This window comes from Pteropus alecto, unplaced genomic scaffold (assembly GCF_000325575.1).
Source record: "Pteropus alecto unplaced genomic scaffold, ASM32557v1 scaffold338, whole genome shotgun sequence".
Classification (NCBI taxonomy): Eukaryota; Metazoa; Chordata; class Mammalia; order Chiroptera; family Pteropodidae; genus Pteropus; species Pteropus alecto.
In genome coordinates, this window is record NW_006441995.1 from 1141949 (window position 1) to 1161815 (window position 19867).

Below are 19867 nucleotides of genomic sequence, written 5' to 3' on the forward strand. Positions count from 1 at the left end.
ATTGGCTAATTGGTTACAGTAAGACTGTCTTGTATTATTAGAGGAAGGCTGTCATTATGACTTCCATTTCATCCCTCAGTTTGTTAGTCATGCTTTAGCTATGTTTTTGGATGGAAGGGTTATTATTATAATGAAATTTTTTAAATGTGACTTCTCGTAGCTCATGCCCTGCCTATGTTCCGTGAGCCCCGCCAGCGGAGTACAAGGAAGCAGCTGGAGAAGGACCGCCTGGACCCCCTGAAGTCTCACAAGCCTGAACCTCCTGTAGCAGGCCCAGGTGACTGTGATGCGCTCGTGGCCTACAAGGCGGGACGAGGGGTGGGATAGGGTAATTGATACAGAATTGGGAAGATTTTTGGGCCTGGATGCTTCTTTGTCTTCAGAGAGATTTTACTAAATGGGGGTTTTCAAACATTTTCTTTTTAGGATCAGAACTTTTTGCGTAGCTGTAGAGGCAGAATCCCAGGGCACGAAACTAATAAAAACGGAGTTGCTGTGTTGACGTAGAGCGCCCGTTCTGCTCGGTTTCCGACTTGAGTCCTTTGGGTGACCTCGGTGCAACTCTGGGACTCCTGGGGACCCAGCGTTAAGACCACTGATCTCAATGTTGGCTTCCTGTGCCACATTGGGTACTTTGACCAGAATCCAGGCCGGATTAGATTTCACACAAAGCAGAAAATAGCCATCATTTAGTTCTTTGTTGATAAATTGTAGCTACCCATTTCCCTAGAAGATGATGAATAAAAGTCTTTAGAGTTTTTAAGAAATTGGTACCAGAAGAAAGCAAGGCAGCTGTAGCACAGCACGTACCTTTACTAGAATCCCACTATTTGTTATCACTCATGTAGTTTCCTTTTGTCCTAGGCTCACAAGCCTACGGCTTTTGCCTTGTTCATTCATCTGCACCTAGATTCTGGACCTACATCTGTTTGGCCTGCCCCGTCAGCACTGAAAACATTTCATTTATCAATCTCTCTCTGTCTCTCAATCTCTCTTTTTTTTTTTTTACATTTTCTCTGCCACTATCCTAATCAAAGTCCCTAAATAGTATTCTGGCCTAGATTATTGAAAACCCTTCTAACTAGGCACCTTATCTCAAGTCACTCTCTCTCTTCACCATCTCATCTGCATTCATCTTACACACAGCTTTTATTCCCAACACCTCTAGCATTCATATTTCTACTGCCCTTTAACCTTTGTAAGCTTTCTACTGTCTAGTTGCATTTCCAGATTCAGAGTTCCCTACAGTCTGACTCTAACCACTTTTGAGCTTTACACCTCCCTTCTCTCCCACTCAGATGTTCTGATAGGACGCTTGGTTCACGCCTGCCCACAAATGCCCATTGAAACTTCCTTCGTATGCTCTTGTACTTAAATCATTCTGCTCTTTGACAATAACCTTCTCTGTCTTTTGAGCTTTCCCCAATTGGATTCATCTCTTTCTAAAGACCCCCTCAACCACCTCATTCCAAAGGGCTTTCTCCTTCCCCTAAGTTTTACAGTGATTACTGGCCATACAAATTCTTTGGCAATTAATTGTTTCCTGCCTTATTTAGTCTCTTCATATCTTGATTTATAAAGTTAATCTTTTAATGCTACTTGGCTTTTCATATGTTTTTTAAAAATCTTCCTAAAAAGTCATACATTTTGAATACCAGGCATGTTGGGGATTTATTGGGGATCAAACCCCTGCCCTTAAGGAGCTACTAGAACAATTACAGTACAGTAAAATAGTGTGGATTCGTGTGTTCAGCTTATTTGTTTTCTCTCCTTCAAGTTACTTGGAAGATGGTAAGCCCTAGCATATGTTTGTTTAAAGCTAAAATAGTATCTAACAAATATTGGTTACTTTTATTAACTGAATTTCAAATGATCATGCTTGAGGAATTTTTTTTTTTAATTAAGTTTACTGAGGTAACATTGGTTAATACGATTATATAATTTTCAGGTGTACATTATCATTTGATATCTGTATATTCTGTTGTGTGTTTACCACCCAAAAAATTGAGGAATTTTTTAAAGGTATATACATAGCACACTATAATTCTTCCTACATTGGTATCATTATGTAAATTAAGCAACTAAGACATAACAAAAATGTCTCTTTCTATTTAAAAATGTTATGGGGAAGTTGAGGTTTAGTGATTTCCTGCTTTTGGTTGTGATTATCATAAATGAAAGCTGAAAGGACCACACTCAAGTGCCCTTGAGATTTTTGTGCTTCGGAGAAGTCTAAGAATCCCCAGCATGCTCAAGACCTTGATTCTGTAGGGAGTGACAAAAATCAGGTAGATGTGACGTTCTGGCCACTCTCTGGCATCCGTGTAACCGGCTGCCTGATGGTTTCTCAGCATTGTCAGATAAGGACAGCGCACACAAGGTATATACTTGTATATTGTCATGCTCATTCTGTTTCTGATTGGGTTTTTTTTCCTTTGAAACAGGTCGTGGTGGCCGGGTTGGAACCCATGGGGGCACTCTGTCGTCATACATTGTGAAAAACATTGCTTTGGATAAGACCGATGATAGCAATCCCCGGGAGGCCATTTTGCGCCATGCCAAAGCAGCTGAGGACAACCCATACTGGGTTTCTCCAGCATATTCCAAGTAAGAGACAGCCTTTTAAAGAAGAAATATTATTTTGTTTAACGAATTGGGAAGAACATAACAATGGCTGCTTTGAGGCTCTGACTTCTCCATTTCTTGTTTTATTTTTGAGCATGAAAATAGGCCAGGTACTCACAGTTCTGAAATCTAGGCATTTGTTTGCATCTTAGGACTCTAAAATGGTGAATTTTTAAACTATGCCAGTTCCATCAGAGTTATAGCCTAGTGTAAAGCCATTAATTATGTGAAACCCATTTTACCTGTGATAGAAAAAATCGCTGCCTATATGCTTTATCTTAGTTGAGGAGGGTTAAAAGCAAATGAGGGGAAGGAGTTTGTAGGTCTGTTATTAAGGACTAACTTTTATCTGTAGGGCCCTACATGTAAGTAACACTTACATAGGCAGAGTGGAGCCTGCCTCCCCGGATTCCTTTAAATAGCTTAACATGGGCGAACATGTACTAGTTCTTAAAGCCACTTAAACCAGTACATTTACACCAGAAAACAGTACTATTGTACAATTTTGGTGTTTTTAATTTTTTTATTTTAAACTAATTTTTGACTTTCAGAAAAGTTGTAAAAACAGTACAGAGAATCCATGTATACTCTTAATCCTACTTCCCCTAATGTTAACACCTTATATAACCGTAGTACAATTAGTTAGCAACAACACAAAATTAACACTGGTACAATACTAACCTACAGACCTTATTCGATTTTCCCCAGCTTTCCACTGACATCCTTCCTGCGTTCCGGGAGCCCACCCAGGACACAGATTGCCTTTAGTTGTTCCTTTTCCTTGGTCTCCAGTCATAATAGTTTCTAGTCTTTCTTGTTTTTCGTGACCTGGACACTTTTGGTGAACATTGGTCTGTTATTTTTATACTTTCTCTCAGTTTAGGTTTGTCTGATATTTTCTTATGATTGGAACGAAGCTATGCATTTTAGGCGAAAATAACACTGGGCGATCTATCCTTCTCAGTGCTAACTTTGATCACTTGGTTAAGGTGCTGTCTGCTAAGCTTCTCCACTGTAAAGTTACTGTACTTACATTTCGAGTTAATAAATTTCTTGGTGGTGATATTTTAAGACTATGCAAATCCTGTCTCTCCTTAACTTGGCTCTCTAATTTTATCATCCGTTGGTATGTTTGCCTGAAACAGTCATTATTGTGGTGCTTGCCTGAGGATGATTTTTATTTCCCTCTTTTCTTCTGCACTTACTAATTGGAATTCTACAGAAGGAAGAATTATCTCTTTTCTCACATTTATTTATTTTTCAAGTATTTTTTATATAATTGTGGACTTTGAAATTCTTTCTTTCTTCTATGGGTTAAAATCCAACAGTATCGTCACTTAGTTTGCTGCTCCCCTTGTTCCAGCTTTGGCCAATAGAGTCCCCTTCAGAAGGACTCGCGTCTTCTTACCACCAGATGTCCCAGGCTCATCTTCGTTCTCCTTGCCCCAATCCTAGAATCAACCACTTCTCCAAGGAGCCTTGATTCCCTTTGTTGGAGAATGATGTTTAAAAGTCAAGAGGTTCGTACTAGGTGTGCTCATTGCTCCTAAAATGTCATTGCTTCTAGGTCCTCTCTCAGCTGACAAAGCTTGGAAATATATACATGTATACTAACCTCTGTATATATACACATATGTGTTTCTTTATAGATCTCTGTATTTATATTTTAAAACCCTGAGTATAAACTGATGCCTCTGATTTCAGTTCTATACCAAGGTTCATTTAACTTGTTCCCCTTTTCCTATTTGTAACTTCTTTCTCCAATAGTGAAAAACCCAGCTCTTATTATCTATAATATATTTATTTATTTGTTCAATTCTAGTATACACATAAAGTTGTTTCAGAATTACTACCTCCTCCCCCATGAGAAACATTTTTCTTACTAGATTACAACATTTGTGTACAGTTCTTTTTGTCTTTTAAACCTTAAAATACCCAGTGAAGATACTGCTTTCCGAAGTTACTTAAATTAGATCTTTTCTCCTCTACTCCTGTCAATGTGGTTATTATTCTTTTGCAATGCGGTTAGGTTCATTTGCTAGTGTTCTTATTCTTTTTATGGGTTTCTCCTACATGTGTTATTTCTTTAGGGTATATATAGGGTATGTGAACTATGACTCCTGGTGCTAGGAGTCAGAACTTTAAAAGAGATATACTCAGAGAAGTCTCAGTTCCTCGTCACCCCTGCTCCCCTGTTCCAAACACCACCCTCTCATTTCAGTCCTTTCCCCACTCACCCCCTATAGGTAACCAATTGCTAGTTTCTGGCTTATCTTGTATTTCTTTTGTACAAATGAGCAAGTATATATTTTCTTATATCCTCTTCTTTCTTGCATCAAGGATAGCATGGTGTAAATACTCTTTTGGGCTTTGATTTTTTTCACTTAGCAGTGTGCTCTGGAAATCACTCAACATCAGTTCATAGAACTCATTCTCATTCTTTGTCATAGCTGCATAGTAAATTATTATATGGATGTACCAGAGTTCATTCAGCCACTCTCCTGTGTATGGGTATCTAAGTTGTTCCCAGTATTTTGCAGTTACTAATAATGCTTCAGTGAGTAAAATTGTGCATGTGCATTTTTGTATTGTGGGACATGTATTCATTTTTTTTTTCTTGATGTCCTTAAGTATTGCTAAAGCTTTCTCTTCAATTATGAGAAAACTGGACCTTGCTCACTTTTCAAAACATTAATATGCTGGGAAAAAATCCCTTATGAACCAGTTCAACTTACATGTTATACTGACATCAGTTTTCTGTCTACTAATCATTATGAGCTACTTTGCATAAAAGAAAAACACATTGTCTTAGCTTGGGTTCCTTTGAAACAGATCTGGAAATAAAGATTCTTATAAAGGTGATTTACTAGTAAGCATTCCCAGAGAAAACCAATAGGGCAGTGGAGAAGTGTAACGAGGCCAAGCAAGGGTATAGGATTAAGCAGAGTTCCAAGGAAGGGCATTTTGGCTCTGTCCTATGAGGTAATCCTGGATATCCTGGTCTGAAGCACAGTAACTGGAGTATTTATACTCCAGGATCTGTTGGTCACTGGTAATGGCTGGAATTGGGGTTGGGGAAGACATTCCCAGGCATTTTCAGCTCTCCAGGGCTTTAGCTACCTGCTGACAGCTCTCTGACAGAGAGAGGTGCTGCTGTTGTGAGTGAAAGCACCTCACACAAAAATGCTAAAGGGATCTGAGGGTATCTTTGGGGCACTGCATCCTCTGCTATACATGTTGTAGTAGGACAAACTTTACTGAGTGATGTTGGTGGTTGTTCACAATATGTGTTAATAACCAGGCAGTACAGATGGAACAGCTCTGAATAATTAGTTGGATAATATTACAACAGTTAAGAGGGTCATGTCAAGGCTGGCCAGCTAAATGGCGTGCATTTAGCTTTCATTTGTATAGAATTTGTGTGTGTGTAAGCTATATTACCACATCATTGGCAGTCAGATAAGCTTATAAATTATGCCTCTGTTGACATTTCTGTTTTTAATAGAGTACTTATTTTCTGTTATACTTCAAAAAACTTGTTTAGAAATATACTGAAAATTAGCTGAGGAAAGAAGCATAAACAGAGCCATGGTTTAAAATTTGCTAAACATAGAATTATTTTAATAGTGAAATGCTCCAAATATATGTCTATATATATTTATACACAAAGTAAATCATTGGGGTGTCTCCACAGGTATCGAAATAATACTGTTTGGTGATTATTGATATTAGTAATGTATAATTCACAGGAAGGTATCAAAGATCAAACTTACTACTGAAGAAAATGAGACACTGAGAATATACTTTTAGAACCTGCTGGATATCAAATCATTGCTAGAACCCAGGCCAGGAAACTGGCCTTAGAATTTCCAGATTATTGTTCTAACTTCTAACAACTAATTTTGATAGAGGATCAGACTTCAATTCAGTATGTAATTTTCATGTCTGAGATTTTAAGTAATGTATGCATACAGAGTGAAAAAAAAAAATCGAACAGTGCTAAAGGGTAGACAGTGGAAATTTGAAAATCTCCCTTTCACTTTTACACCCAGTTCCTTCATTCACCCAGAACCACTGACAGATTCTTGTATTTCCTCAGAGAGAGAGTCCATGTATAAATAGCAGATATGTGTGTAGATACGTTCATTGTTTTAAGTGCACAGGTATATAGCATGTTTTATGAGCTGGGTTTTTTTTGTCGTTATTGTTGTTGGTTGCTTGCTTGGTTTTTTTACTTCGTTTTTTACTTAGGAAATTGGACCAAATCTCAACATACCTTTCTAGCGCAGTCTTTAAACTTTCTCGATGTTTTCCACTGATGGATATATTATACTTTTCTAAGATGATACCCTATTGAAGGTCATTTGCACTGTTTTCAGTCTTTTGCTTTCATAAACAATACTGAAATTAATCTCTTTGGACATACATATTTGCCCACCTGTGCAAAATTTCTAGAAATAGAATTGCAAAGTCAAAGGGTATTTGCATTTTAAATTTATGTAGATGGTGCCCAGTTTTCCTCCAAACAGACTTTTTAACTAATTTATTCAATATATTAGTGCCTCCTCCCCCTCATCCTTGCTAAGAGTGTAGTTACTTTTATCTTTGCCAATCTAATAGGTGAAAACTTGTGTTCTATTCTAGTTTACACTTACATTTTTATATGTTTAAGTACCTTTTCATGTATTAAAAGACTTTTACTCCTGCAGACTTTCTATTTGTCTCTTGCCTGTTTGACTGGTCTTTTTCTTATTGGTTTGTAAGAATTCTTTCTTAAGGAGCTTAACCCTTTGTATGCCATGTATTGCAAATATTTCTATCAATTATTTTTTATTTGGCTTTATCTGTGGCATTTTTCTCATGTAAAAAAAATTAATGTAGTCAGTTTTATAAGTTTGTTCTTTCTTGAGTTTCATTTTAGTTAGGAAGACCTCCACTCTTGAAGATTATTCTTTATATGTATGTATGTATGTTTCACTCACAAGATTATTTTTTAAATTCCTCTATCTTTCTCTTTAACATATATTTTAAAATAATTAAATCTTTGATTCACCTGGAATTATTTTAGTGAAAGGAGTGAGATAGGCATATTCATTTCCTGTGACCACCATAACAAATTACCACAAACTTGGTTGCTTAAAAAGCAAAAATTGATTCTCTCGCTGACTGGAAGCCAGAAGTCTGAAACTAAGGTGTTGGCCAGAGCTGTTCCCCATGTAGAGGCTTTAGCGGAAAATTCGTTCCATGCCTCTTCTAGCTTCTGGAGGTTGCATGCTTACTTGGCTTATAGCCACATTACTCCAATCCCTGCTTAGCTTTCCCATGGCCTTCTACATGTGTTGGTCTTCTTTTCTGTCTCGTAGAATACCAATGATGTCATTTAGGGCCCACCTGAGATAATCCAGGATTATTTTCTCATTTTAAGATCCTTAATCACGTCTGCAAAGACTTTTGTTCCAAATAAGTTAACATTCACAGATTCTAGGGATTTAAAGTAGATATTTTGGGGGAGGACCATTTTGTAGCTTACTACAGTAGAGCTCCAATTTAATTTTTTCTAGTTAGTTAGCCAGTAGTTACAATAATTTGTAATTTTACTCATTGAATTGAAATGACTTATTTATTATATCCACAGCACTTACATATGAATTTTAGCCAATTTCTGGGCTCTCTGTTCTGTTCTGTTACTTGGTCTATTCAAGTATCAATACCAAACAGTTTTATTGTAGGGCTGCCTGTTCTCGTTATTGTTTTTATCAGAATTTTTCTATAAGAATTGATACTGCTCTAGTATTTATGGAGCTTATATTCTAGTAGACAGAGACAGTAAATAAATCCATAAAGGTTAGATGGTAGCAAGTACAAAAAAGAAAACTAAAATAGAGATGGGGTACACAGGGCAACCAGGGGGAGAAAAGAACACTACTTTTAGATAGGTGATCAGGTAAAACCTCTGCTAAACCAATCTTTGACCTAAATGTAATGAGGGAATGAGCCGTGAAGATATCCAAGGGCAGAACATCCCATGCGAAGGAAACACCATATGAAGACCAGAGACAGGTTCATCTGAAACAGATGCTGAATTTTACTGAGTTCCTTTATCATATCTCTGTGGAAGCAATCATATGACTTTTCTACTTTGATCAATGAATATGATGAGTTATATTATTGAATTTCCTCATATTGAATCATCCTTACATCTTCGGTGTGATCCTCACATAGTTATGATTTATTCTTCCCTCAGGTGTTAGACTGGCTTCGTAAAAATTTCATGTGCTTTTTTCCTATATTTACTCTCAAACTATTTTAAATATTATTAAATCTATTTGTAAAAATTTGATAGAATTTACCTGTGAAACTCTCCAAGCCTGGTGTTTTGTGAAGGAGGCGTGGTAAGTAGTAATTCCTTAATTTTTCTCTTTCTTTTCCATTTCCTCATGGTAAGTAATTTGGATTTTCTGACTCTTCTGAATCTGTTTGGTAATTAACATTTTCTTAGAAAATTATTCATCCAGAGTTTCAACTTTCTTTAAATAGAATTAGTTCAAGTGGAAATTATTTGTATTCACTGGCGACCATTACCTAATGATATTTTCCTGCACTATAGGTGATGTAGTTAAATTTACAGTTGAATAATATGCTAGTTTTATAGTAGTGCTGCAAAGTGGATAGAACAGATATCGTCATGTCCTCACCTTAAATGTGAGGAGGCCAAAGCTTAGAGACTTAAGTGATTACAGCTAGAACTAGACTTCATTTCTTCTGATCACTAATCTAATGAGCTCTTCAGAGCATTGCAATCTCCCTTCGCATACACCTGCTGCATTTTGTTTCTATGTCTTCCCTTCCACCCAATTTTTATCACCTTACATTTATTGCATAGTAATTAAGTTCATGGCACTGTCTGTCTGTGGCATGTAATTCGTTAGCCAGAATTGCAGTGCTACTTCTCCTGTGTTCACCTGCTAGAGGATACTGTTTACTGCCAAGTGGCAAAGTGTTTGAAGGGAAGCTAATATTTAAAAGGATCTTTTCATAAAGGTCACTGTAATTGAGAATGTGTGTCTGGTTGTTTTTCTTCACTGCAATTGACTTCTGTCAGTGATGAAATGAAGATTTACTGTATCTTGCTTTATCACAGAAAAGCACGATTAGACATTACACAAATCTACCTGCTGTGCATAACATATACTCACCTTTATTTTCCAGTGTTGATAATAAAGCATCTTTGAACACTTTACATTTATCGAGTGAGTATTTAAGCTTCATTCCTGGCACTAGCAGTGTAATAGCCATGAAAGTTTTAAAACACAGCAGGATCACAGAGAACTCTTGTTCAGTAACACACGGGCAGATTCGATTACAGTTTCTTGTTAAAAGATATTGCTGGAAGGAGAGGAAAGGAGCTGGCTGGAGAGTGGGCAGGATATAGATCCAGAATGCTATTAGCTTACACATCAGACAGGGATACATGTGTGTGGGAGCCTGGACTCTGGCCAGTATCCTGACAGCCTGACAGCTCTGTCAGCCATGGTCACTTTTCTTGCCAGATAAGCTGCCATCATTGCTGGTTCAGTCAATTTAATTTTCACTGTGCATGTTTTGTCTCATATGGGATACATGGATGGATATGTATGTATATTAAAATGTCATTCCCACCTATAAAGTATCCGTTTAAAGTCGTGTTGAGTTAGTAGGCAATATTTAAAGAAGCCACTTTTTGAGTGAGTAAAGGTTTATTTGTGTCAGGAAGAGACATAAACCCACAGAGAAAAATGTAACTTTTTTCCTGAGTTATATTTAAGTGACCGATCACCACTTACCACCATATTCCTATGTAAAGGCCAGTGTTTCTCAAAGTGATTTTGTGGACTGTATTTGTCAGTTGAGGGTGGGAATAGAAAGATTTAAAATGCAGATTTCTTTGGATAAACACCCAGGAGTACAATTGCTGGGTCAAAAGGTATATCCATTTTTTAATTTTTCGAGAAACCTCCAGACTTTTTTCTATAGTGGGTGCACCAATTACAATCCCACCAACAGTGTATGAGGGTTGCCTTTTCTCCACATCCTCTCCAACACTTGTTGTTCTTTGTTTTATTGATAATAGCCATTCTGACAGGCGTGAGGTGATATCTCATTGTGGTTTTAACTTGCATTTCTCTGATTTTTAGTGACTTTGAGCATGTTTTTATATGTCTATTGGCCATTTATATTTCCTCTTTGGAGAAATAATCTGTTCAAGTCTGCTGCCCATTTTTTAATTGGATTGTTTGTTTGTTTGTTTTTTGTTGCTGTTGAGTTATATGAGTTCTTTATATATTTTGGATATTAACCTCTTGTCAGATGTATCATAAGCGAATATCTTCTCCCATTCGGTTGGTCGTATTTTGTTGATGGTTTCCTTTACTAAATGCACATCAACCGATGATTGGATAAAGAAGTTATGGTTCTTATATACAATGAAATATTACTCAGCCATTAAAAAAATGCAATCCTAAAAAGAAGTGAAATCCTACCATTCACAATGACATGGATGGACCTAGAGTTTATTATGCTGAGTGAAATAAGTCAGACAGAGAAAGATAAATACCATATGATTTCACTTACATGTGGAATCTAAGGAACAAAAAGAACAAACTTATTACAAACAGACTCACAAATATAGAGGACAATCTGGTGATGGCCAGAGGGGAGAGGGGTTGCGGGGCTGGGAGAATAGGGTGATAGTAGTTTATAGATGGTCATGGGGATGGGGAGCACGGCATAGGGAATGCAGTCAGCATTAATGTAATGGCTAGGTGGAGAGCCAGAGGAGAGAAAGAACAACCAGGGGGATCATTTTATAAACTATATAAATGTTTAATCAATGTACTGTATACTCGAACTAATAATAAAATAAAAACTTTAAAAATGCACATTTCTAGACTCCACCCCAGACCAACTCAATAAGACTGTGACATTGGGGCTAGGAATCTGCTTCTTAAGAAGTTCCCCAGGTGATTATTTTGTACACTAAAGTTTGGTAACAAAAAGATCACAAATGATTTACCTTTAGGAAAATTCAAATGTTCATAATAGATCATTTAGATTATAGAGATTCAAACTGAAGACAGATTACATAACAAAAGTATTTCCCTCAGGATTTAAAATATCGTATTTAATATATAAATATATTAATACATATTAATATATAAGTTATTTTATCAAATATGTTCTAAATACAACTTTTTAAAGGTATACCTATTATATAGAATTAGGAACACCTGATAGCCAAAGCAAGCTATATAATAATAGTGATAGTTTTACACCATGCCAGACTTATTTAAAAACTTCATATATTATTCATCTAATCCTCATGGCAGTACTATGAGGTAAGTGGCATTATTGTCCCTATTTTATAGATGAGGAAACTGAGGCTTATAACTTGACCAAAGCTACATGGGTAGCAGGTGGCAGAATTAGAGTTTGAACACAGTGGCCTGGCTTCAGAGTCAAGCTCCTACTTTTGACTACCGCAGTTTACTGCTTCTTATCACAAAGCAACTGATAGTAGATATTGAAAAAGTTGAATAAAAGTGAAGCTGAAAGGATTATTGCGTGAGCCATCAAGGATTAGCAGAACACTAGGAGTGCGAATCAGAAGTGCTGGGGTTTAGTTCCTGCTATGAGATTCACCTGCCTTCACTGAGACCATTGCCAGTGTATGAAGTCCAAGAGTGGGGCTACACTAATGCCCAGCTTTCATACGTGTTTTTGAATAGAAATTGTGGCATACACGGTTACATATTTTATAAATGTGACTTAGAGAGGGCACTGATGATACCTGGGCTGCCTCAGGTCTGTCCGTGTGCTCTTCAAAGATTTAATCATTCTCACTTGTTTAGCCGCTTGGCAGTAAGGTAGCTAACTGTGATTTTAGAGGGTTCCTTTTGTTTTCTTTCTCTCCTTTTTTGTTTGTTTCTAGTTTCCACAGATTTCGTATGCGTCCCTTTCTCCATCCTCACCCAGTCTTTGGCCTCTCATACATTACATTGTGAGTTAGTATGCCCTATATAATGAGTCTGACATATGTTTATCTATTTTCCAAAATGTTATTTTTCATTTCCCGAAGAAAAGAGAACATTCTTTATCTAGAAACATCTTATTACCTTTCATTGTCTTATGTGTCCCTAATATATATATATTTTTAGATGTATCTTTGACTAGCTCTTTACCAGAAAGAAGGAACCATTTCAAGTGGAATCTTTTGCTCAGGCCCTTTATTTAGTCTTAATAATTCTGCAATTGTGATGAATGGGTCAGAGGTCAGCTGGACCATATTCATCCTAACAGGATTAACAAGTGTGTCAGATTGTCAAGTCATGGCTATAATTGACTTTGGCTTTGAGGTTTTCCAACATAATAAACAATGGGCCCTGCGCCAAAAAAGCTGTGGTTTATACTCACATACAGATGACTAAATATTACAAGTGATTTCCCCTCATACTCATTTTATTATCCTGGAGCTCACTTTATGTTTTTTGAATGAATCATATCAGAAGAATATCCGTCTTAGAATTTGACCTGTGGACCTTCCACTGCATCTGGAAACATCGCAAGGCTTCTCTCTGGCCTGAGCGCTAGAGGAGGAGTGTTAGAAGGCCTAGGTAGAGCTTAGTCAGAAGAGAAAGGGCAGCCCTGCTCACACGGATTCTGTTGCACAAACAATGCACCCCGAAATGCTCTTTTTGAAGGTTGCAGAGGAAAATCATTATTTATTACTGACTCTTCTGCACACAATTCCTCTGGATGGAAACACTGATGGTGGGACTCTGTTTCTTTTGGGCTTTTGTCATTTTTCTTTAACACAGTTGCTGGGAAAGATTCACTTTGTAAAAATAATATTGAGAATTCAGTTTTTAAAATGTTCCAAGGGGAAATTAATTAGCACAAAGTATCAGATAATCAGAATTTATAAATTTGAGAAAGACATTCGCTTTATGAAATAGTGACTATTAGCAAATGCAGAGTTTACTGAAGCTAAAACAAAATAAAACAAAAAAAAACCCTTCAGCCTTCTGTTTATTTAATGGTTAGCAGCAATAACTATGTTGATATCTAATCTCTTCTCCTTTTCTTGGTAACTCTACTAAACAAGTTGACATGTATAGTCAAGTGAAAAATGTTTACTATTTGCCAAGTGAGTTAATCAGAACTAGAAAACACAAGTTTCTCATCAGCCTTCTGTATGTTTAAGTTTCCAGTTAACACTTAGAAAAATGGGTAAGTGTGGGACATAAGCCAGTAATAAAATAAACAGTCTGGATAAAGCTGATTTCAATAAGGTTGGTACTTTACTGGTTCTCAGTGAGGCTTACTTTACAACCTGTTGAGTACCCACAGTGGTTATACCTTTGGCTGAATGGAATGTTCCCCTTATTTTCTTTTTCAAGTCTCTTTATAGGCTTTTGTTTGGGGCAACTGAGATAAATCTGCCATGAGGCTGTATGTTTGAGTTGACAAAGGAGGTATAGAATTCCGAAGGAACTGATTAAATAAAACACAGGGTATCAGTGGGTAATGGAAATGCTTTCCTGAAGTGGTGGGATATATTTCTTAGACATTATTTATTTACATGTGTATTTCCTGAGTTGTTGCCATGTCTTCAGTACCCATTTAGTTTGGTTAGTTCTGTTTTTCCTTGTGGAAGCACCCAGTAGAGTCTGTGTGAAGATCAGTGTACAAATTCCGTTTCTTCAACCAGCCCAGAAGGGAATCCATTCTTGTGGCCAGTGACAATGTTAGTAGAGACTTAGAGGATTTTTTGTTGTTTATTTGTTAGTTTCCTATTGGTTTTAAAAACAGGAATTTCTGGACTAACTGTTAAGGATTTTCAAATCCATTAACATATTATCATTTTGCAAATGTCATTTTCCTCCTGCTTGACATTGTTGATTTATTTTTATAGTAGTTTTCTATGCCAAGGAAAAATAGGCCATCCCCCTGGGAAGAAATCTCCTGGTTCTATTCCTAAGTCTGCCGGACGTTGCCTAATCATCTCTGTTCCTCATTGTCTTGAAAAGTTGTGACTAAAGAAATCTGTTTTAAATGCCCTAGATAATTCTAAATTGAATCTTTTTTTTTTTTTTTTGTCTGCCTCTTATATGGCTTTCCAAAAAAAATTTCAAAAGAAGAGCTGCTGGATATAAATTCAAAGATAAAAATTGCTGACAAAGAAAAACTGCAAGATTGAAAGCTATAATTCTCATTTTGCTTCTATAAACACTGACATTCCCTAGATTAGACAGAGATGATCAGTTTACTTAAGTCATATCATCGTTTTTGAAGATCCTGTCTTTATTCAGCAAACAATATACAGCTCTGATGGAAGGTTCTGAACTCTGCTGTAAGAATGTTGTTTTTGGGGCAGGGTGGGTAGGAGTGAGGGAAACGTCCTTCTGTGGGCCACACTTCACCTCCCTATGCTTAACTCCTGAGAGTTCAAGACTGCTCTTTAAAGGGTGGGCTGTGAGCGTGCAACCTCAAACTTCATTCCTTCACCAAGTCTTCAGTAGCATCTTACGGGTCCAACTTCTCCAGATATGAGAAATAGTCTTCTGTAGTAGGAGGAAACTCATCATGTGTAAAAATTTATGTTAAGAAGACAAATTCTTACTAATTCCAGAGCCCTGGTTTACTCCCTTCTCTCCCAAGCTCAGGGAGAGATGACACTTCCGGCAGGTGTCTTCGTAGTGTGGTCCACCAACCAGTGCTGACGAGATGAGTGTAGGAATTGAGAGTAGCCCCTTAGCAAATTTATAGCAATTTGAATCTAATTGAATCTAATAAAAACTTGGACTTGTATTTGTAGTCTTTTTATTTTTCTAGAAATATATTATTTGGAAGGGATTAGAAATTAGAAAGCAAAGACTGGCCTTGTACCACACATGGTTTGAGAAGCACTATGCTGGACATGGCCCCAGGTGGGAGGCTGAGGCCCTCTCTAAGGTGCCACCTTTTTATCCCAGGAAGGGGGTTTGTTATTCCTTATTCTCAAGTCCAAGAGTCTAGTTCTTTTTTTTTTAATTAAAAAAAATTTTTTGTTTTATTTTGGTAAAATAACACAAAATTTACCATCTTATATCATTTTTAAGTATACATTTCAGTAGTGTTAAGGAAATTTGTGTTTTTGTGCAACCAATCTCCAGAACTCTTTTTATCTTGCAAAAGTAAAACTCTATGCCCACTAAAAAACAACTCTTCATTTCCCTCTCCACCCAGCCCCTTGCAACCATCATTCTACTTTCTGTCTTTGACTACTATGAATTTGACTACTCTAGGTAACTTACATAAGTGGAATGATATGGTATTTGTGACTGGCCTGTTTCACTTAACATAATGTCCTCAAGGTTCATCCATGTAGCATGTGTCAGAATTTTCTCCCTTTTTAAGGTTGAATAATATTCCATTATATGTATATGCCACATTTTGTTTTACCTGTTCATTCATCCATGGATGTTAGATTACTTTCACCTTTTGGCTATTCTGAATAATGCTGTGCTGAACATGGGTGTACAAATATTTCTTCAAAATGCTTCTTTCTATTCTTTTGGGCATATATCCAGAAGTGGCATTGCTAGGTCACATAGTAATTCTACTTTTAATTTTCTGAGAAACTGCCATACTGTTTTCTATATCAGCTGCACCATTTTACATTTCCACCAACAGTGCACAAGGGTTTCAGTTTCTCTGTCCTGGCCAGTACCTGTAATTTTCTATTTTGTTTGTTCGTTTGATTGATGGTAGTCACCTAAGTGGGTGTGAGGTGGTATCTCCTTGTAGTTTTGATTTGCATTTCTCTAGTAATTAGTGATGTTGAGCATCTTTCCATGTGCTTATTGGAAATTGTCTGTCTTTGGAGAAATGGCTATTCAAGTTCTTTATCTAGTTTTTAATTGTTTTGGGGGGGATTTTGTTGTTGCTGTTGCTGTTGAGTTGTAGGAGTTCTTTATATATTTTAGATATTAATCCCTTATCGGATATATGATTTGCAGGTATTTTCTCCCATTCCATACGTTGCCATTTCAGTCTATTGATTGTGTCCATCAATGCACAGAAGTTTTAAATTTTGATGTAGCCCATTTTTTCTATTTTTCTTTTACTGCCTGTACTTTTGATATCATATCAAAGAAAATATTGCCAAATCCAGTGTCATAAAACTTTCCTTATGTTTTCTTCTAGGAGTTTTATAGTTTTTGCTCTTAGATTTAGGTCTTTGATCCATTTTGAGGAATTTTTAGACATGATGTAAGGGTTCAATTTCATTCATTACATATGGATATACAATTTGTTGAAAAGAGCCTAGTTCTTAGACTCCATTTTTCCCTACTTGGTCAACAAAATGACCAAGAACAAGTGATCAACAAGCACTGCTGGGAAAATTTGGACACTGGTTTATGCCTTGATTTTGGCCATCGGGGAAGGGGAGCATGGCTGTTTGAAAGCTAAGTGTCATGATTTGATGTTGCATACATATCATGTTATTAACTAATGACATTGTTATTAGTTAAAAAGTGGAATTTTAAATAAATTTTGTGGAGTTTTGCAAAGAGGACCATTCCACCTTCCAAACAGGTTGATATCCCTTAAGTTAAAGTACCTGGAGAGGAAATGCAAACTGTCGTGGTCTGGTAAGAGACAGTGTAAGTGACCCTGATGTAAAAATTTACTCAGTGAATTTTGCCCAGTTTAATACTAGAGAGGGGAAAAAGTTATCTCCTTCAAAAAAATGATTTTTTTCTTTTGTCTTGGCTGCTAGGAAATTCTGTACTAAGTTTTGTGCTCAGTTATATACCCTTTCATTCCTTGGTTCTTGACCTTCTACTCATTGTTTTATTTTGATTTTCTTTATAAGCCAAATTTATTGAGGTATAATTTACATACAATAAAACACAAAAAACACTCATTTCAAGTCTTGACAAATGTGTACATCTGCATAATCACGACTTCAGTCAAGATTATAGAATATTTCCATCCCCCCCAAACGTTTTCTCATGCCTTTTTGCAATCATTACTCCCTTTCTGCCCTTTGTTAAATAGTTCCATTGATTTTCTACCTTTCTGTGTCAGCCACCAATCTGCTAAAAATACTTTTGGAAGTAGGTGGAATAGAAAAGAGTAACTACTTAAATGAAATAGCCTTTTCAGGCTCTAGGTTTTCTTCCTATGATCTGTCATTCGTTTTCTTTTTTATATCCAAAAAAGCAGCATTACAGCTTTTTAGTACTTAAGTCCCATTGCAACGAATGTCTTATGAGGCATTACCAAATATCTTTAGAATACCATATATTTTTCCCTTGTAGAAATTAAATCTCTAATTCAAAGGATTTTTAAAACCGGGGTTTATCCGTATCTAAGTGGTCACCATTTTGCCAGAAGATGAAATATGTAATGAGCACCAGTTGCCTTGTAGCATGTTAGAACGCCGGTAATTACAGAAATTGCTTTCTAGTAATTTAGCAACTCATGACCTATGAAAATCTGCAGCTGCTTTTGGAAATGTTAGAGCTATGGCTTGGGCGTAAATGCCATAGCAGTGTCTTGAAGTGACAACAAAAAGTTTAATCTGGTGGATTGTGTATGGCGACAGCTTGGGCTCTCTAGGTAGATATGTGAGGTAACTGGAGAGACAGAAATTGTGACCGATTTATGTGCGAAGACTTCTGTTACATGGCTTGCATCAGAGCAGCATCAGCATGACTGTGAATGGTTTATACTTCTTCCTCAAGATAATAAAGAAGGAGCAAGAAGTAATAAAAGGTCTCAACGCCGTTTTCATTTGCCAAATAAAAAGAATTATTGTTTTTATTATATTTACCATTCCGGAATTACCTCAGTATAATGAATTGTACTCTAAAATGTGTAAGTTAAAATATGTCATCTTCAGATATAATGCTTTAATGTTTTCTTATAATGTGGTAGAGCTGATTTTTAAAAGGAAATCAGCAGCAGTATGACCAAGAGGGGAATAAATTATAATCATTTGATATTTTATTGGAATTATTTTCTGTGTGAACAGTGTAAAAGGAATGTCACTGAACCAGATATGTTTACAAAACACAGAAAGTCCTAATGCAAGATGGCTTGATGTCCTGCATGCCAGGATTAGAGCAGCGGTACTCAGCGGTATTTCCCCAAATGCTTGACATTTCCATGCATTGATCTGGGTAGTGGGGGAAAGGGAATGTTCCCTCGTTTGCTTTGTTTTGAATTTTTACTGGCAGTGCTCAAATTACTGCATATGTTATCTGTTGTTTTAAATTCATTAGATAGGAAAACTATTAACTCAAATTCTCCTATCTGTGTACACCATAATCACCTGAATTTGGACTACTTAAGTCTAGGAAAAGCCCAGAGAGCTACAAAGATCATGTAGATTCTTGCTTGATGACTATAATCTGACCTCTCAAATGGTTCCAGTTAGCTTGAGTTTGAGGTAAAGGTTGGTTACGGATGTTTGAGGTTCCACTGAATTTCATTTGTTTTCATTTTATTTAAGGAAAGGAAAATATACATAGTCTACCACAGAGGGAAAACCTTTAAAAGACTCTTTGGCTCTTTTCTTGAACATTATTAAATTTTCATTATCCCTTTCTTTGCCAGAAGTTTAACGATTAATATTTAATAATTGAGATGTAATTCATTTCCCAAATGTGCTTCCACTTGATGAAAAGTAGCAAAGTCTAATCTAATAAACACTTGCCGACTACATTTTTCCTCTTTAACTTTCTTTCAGGACTCAGCCCAAAACCATGTTTGCACAAGTTGAATCTGATGATGAGGAAACAAAGAATGAGCCAGAATGGAAAAAACGTAAAATCTGAAGAATGTTATATCGGAGCTGTTTGCATGGGGTGGGGGGATGGATATTGGACGGTTTGTTTTTTGTAATGAAATAAAAAATACATTTTTTATGAACAGATTTTGTCCTTTGCATTATTGAACTATTCAAAAGGTTGGTAGCTACCCTTTCCTAAAACTGTGCTTGTATTTTCTTATCTATGACTATTAAACTGTATTATAAATAAATAAGAAACAGATTCTTAGCCTATTACCAAGTACTTTAGGTATTTGGAAACTTTATTCAACTGTTATTGGTCTTGTGCAGATTCTCATAACTTTGGGAGAAGGGAATGTACATTGAGATGTACATCTGTCTCGAGCAATTCTAGGAGCGTGATATGGAAATAGACATCAAAAA

The 19867-nt window shown here is 36.5% G+C and overlaps 1 protein-coding gene across 1 annotated transcript in view; it reads left to right on the plus strand.

Moving 5' to 3' along the window:
* The window catches only part of WDR70 (WD repeat domain 70), a 226215-nt gene extending 206631 nt beyond the window's left edge, over positions 1–19584 (plus strand). Inside the window, exons 16-18 of the mRNA XM_006919492.3 lie at positions 161–277; positions 2445–2607; positions 19403–19584. Of these exons, the coding sequence (XP_006919554.1) occupies positions 161–277; positions 2445–2607; positions 19403–19490 (368 nt within the window). The 3' untranslated portion in view covers positions 19491–19584. The remainder of the gene's footprint in view (positions 1–160; positions 278–2444; positions 2608–19402) is intronic.
* The last annotated feature ends 283 nt before the right edge of the window (positions 19585–19867 follow it).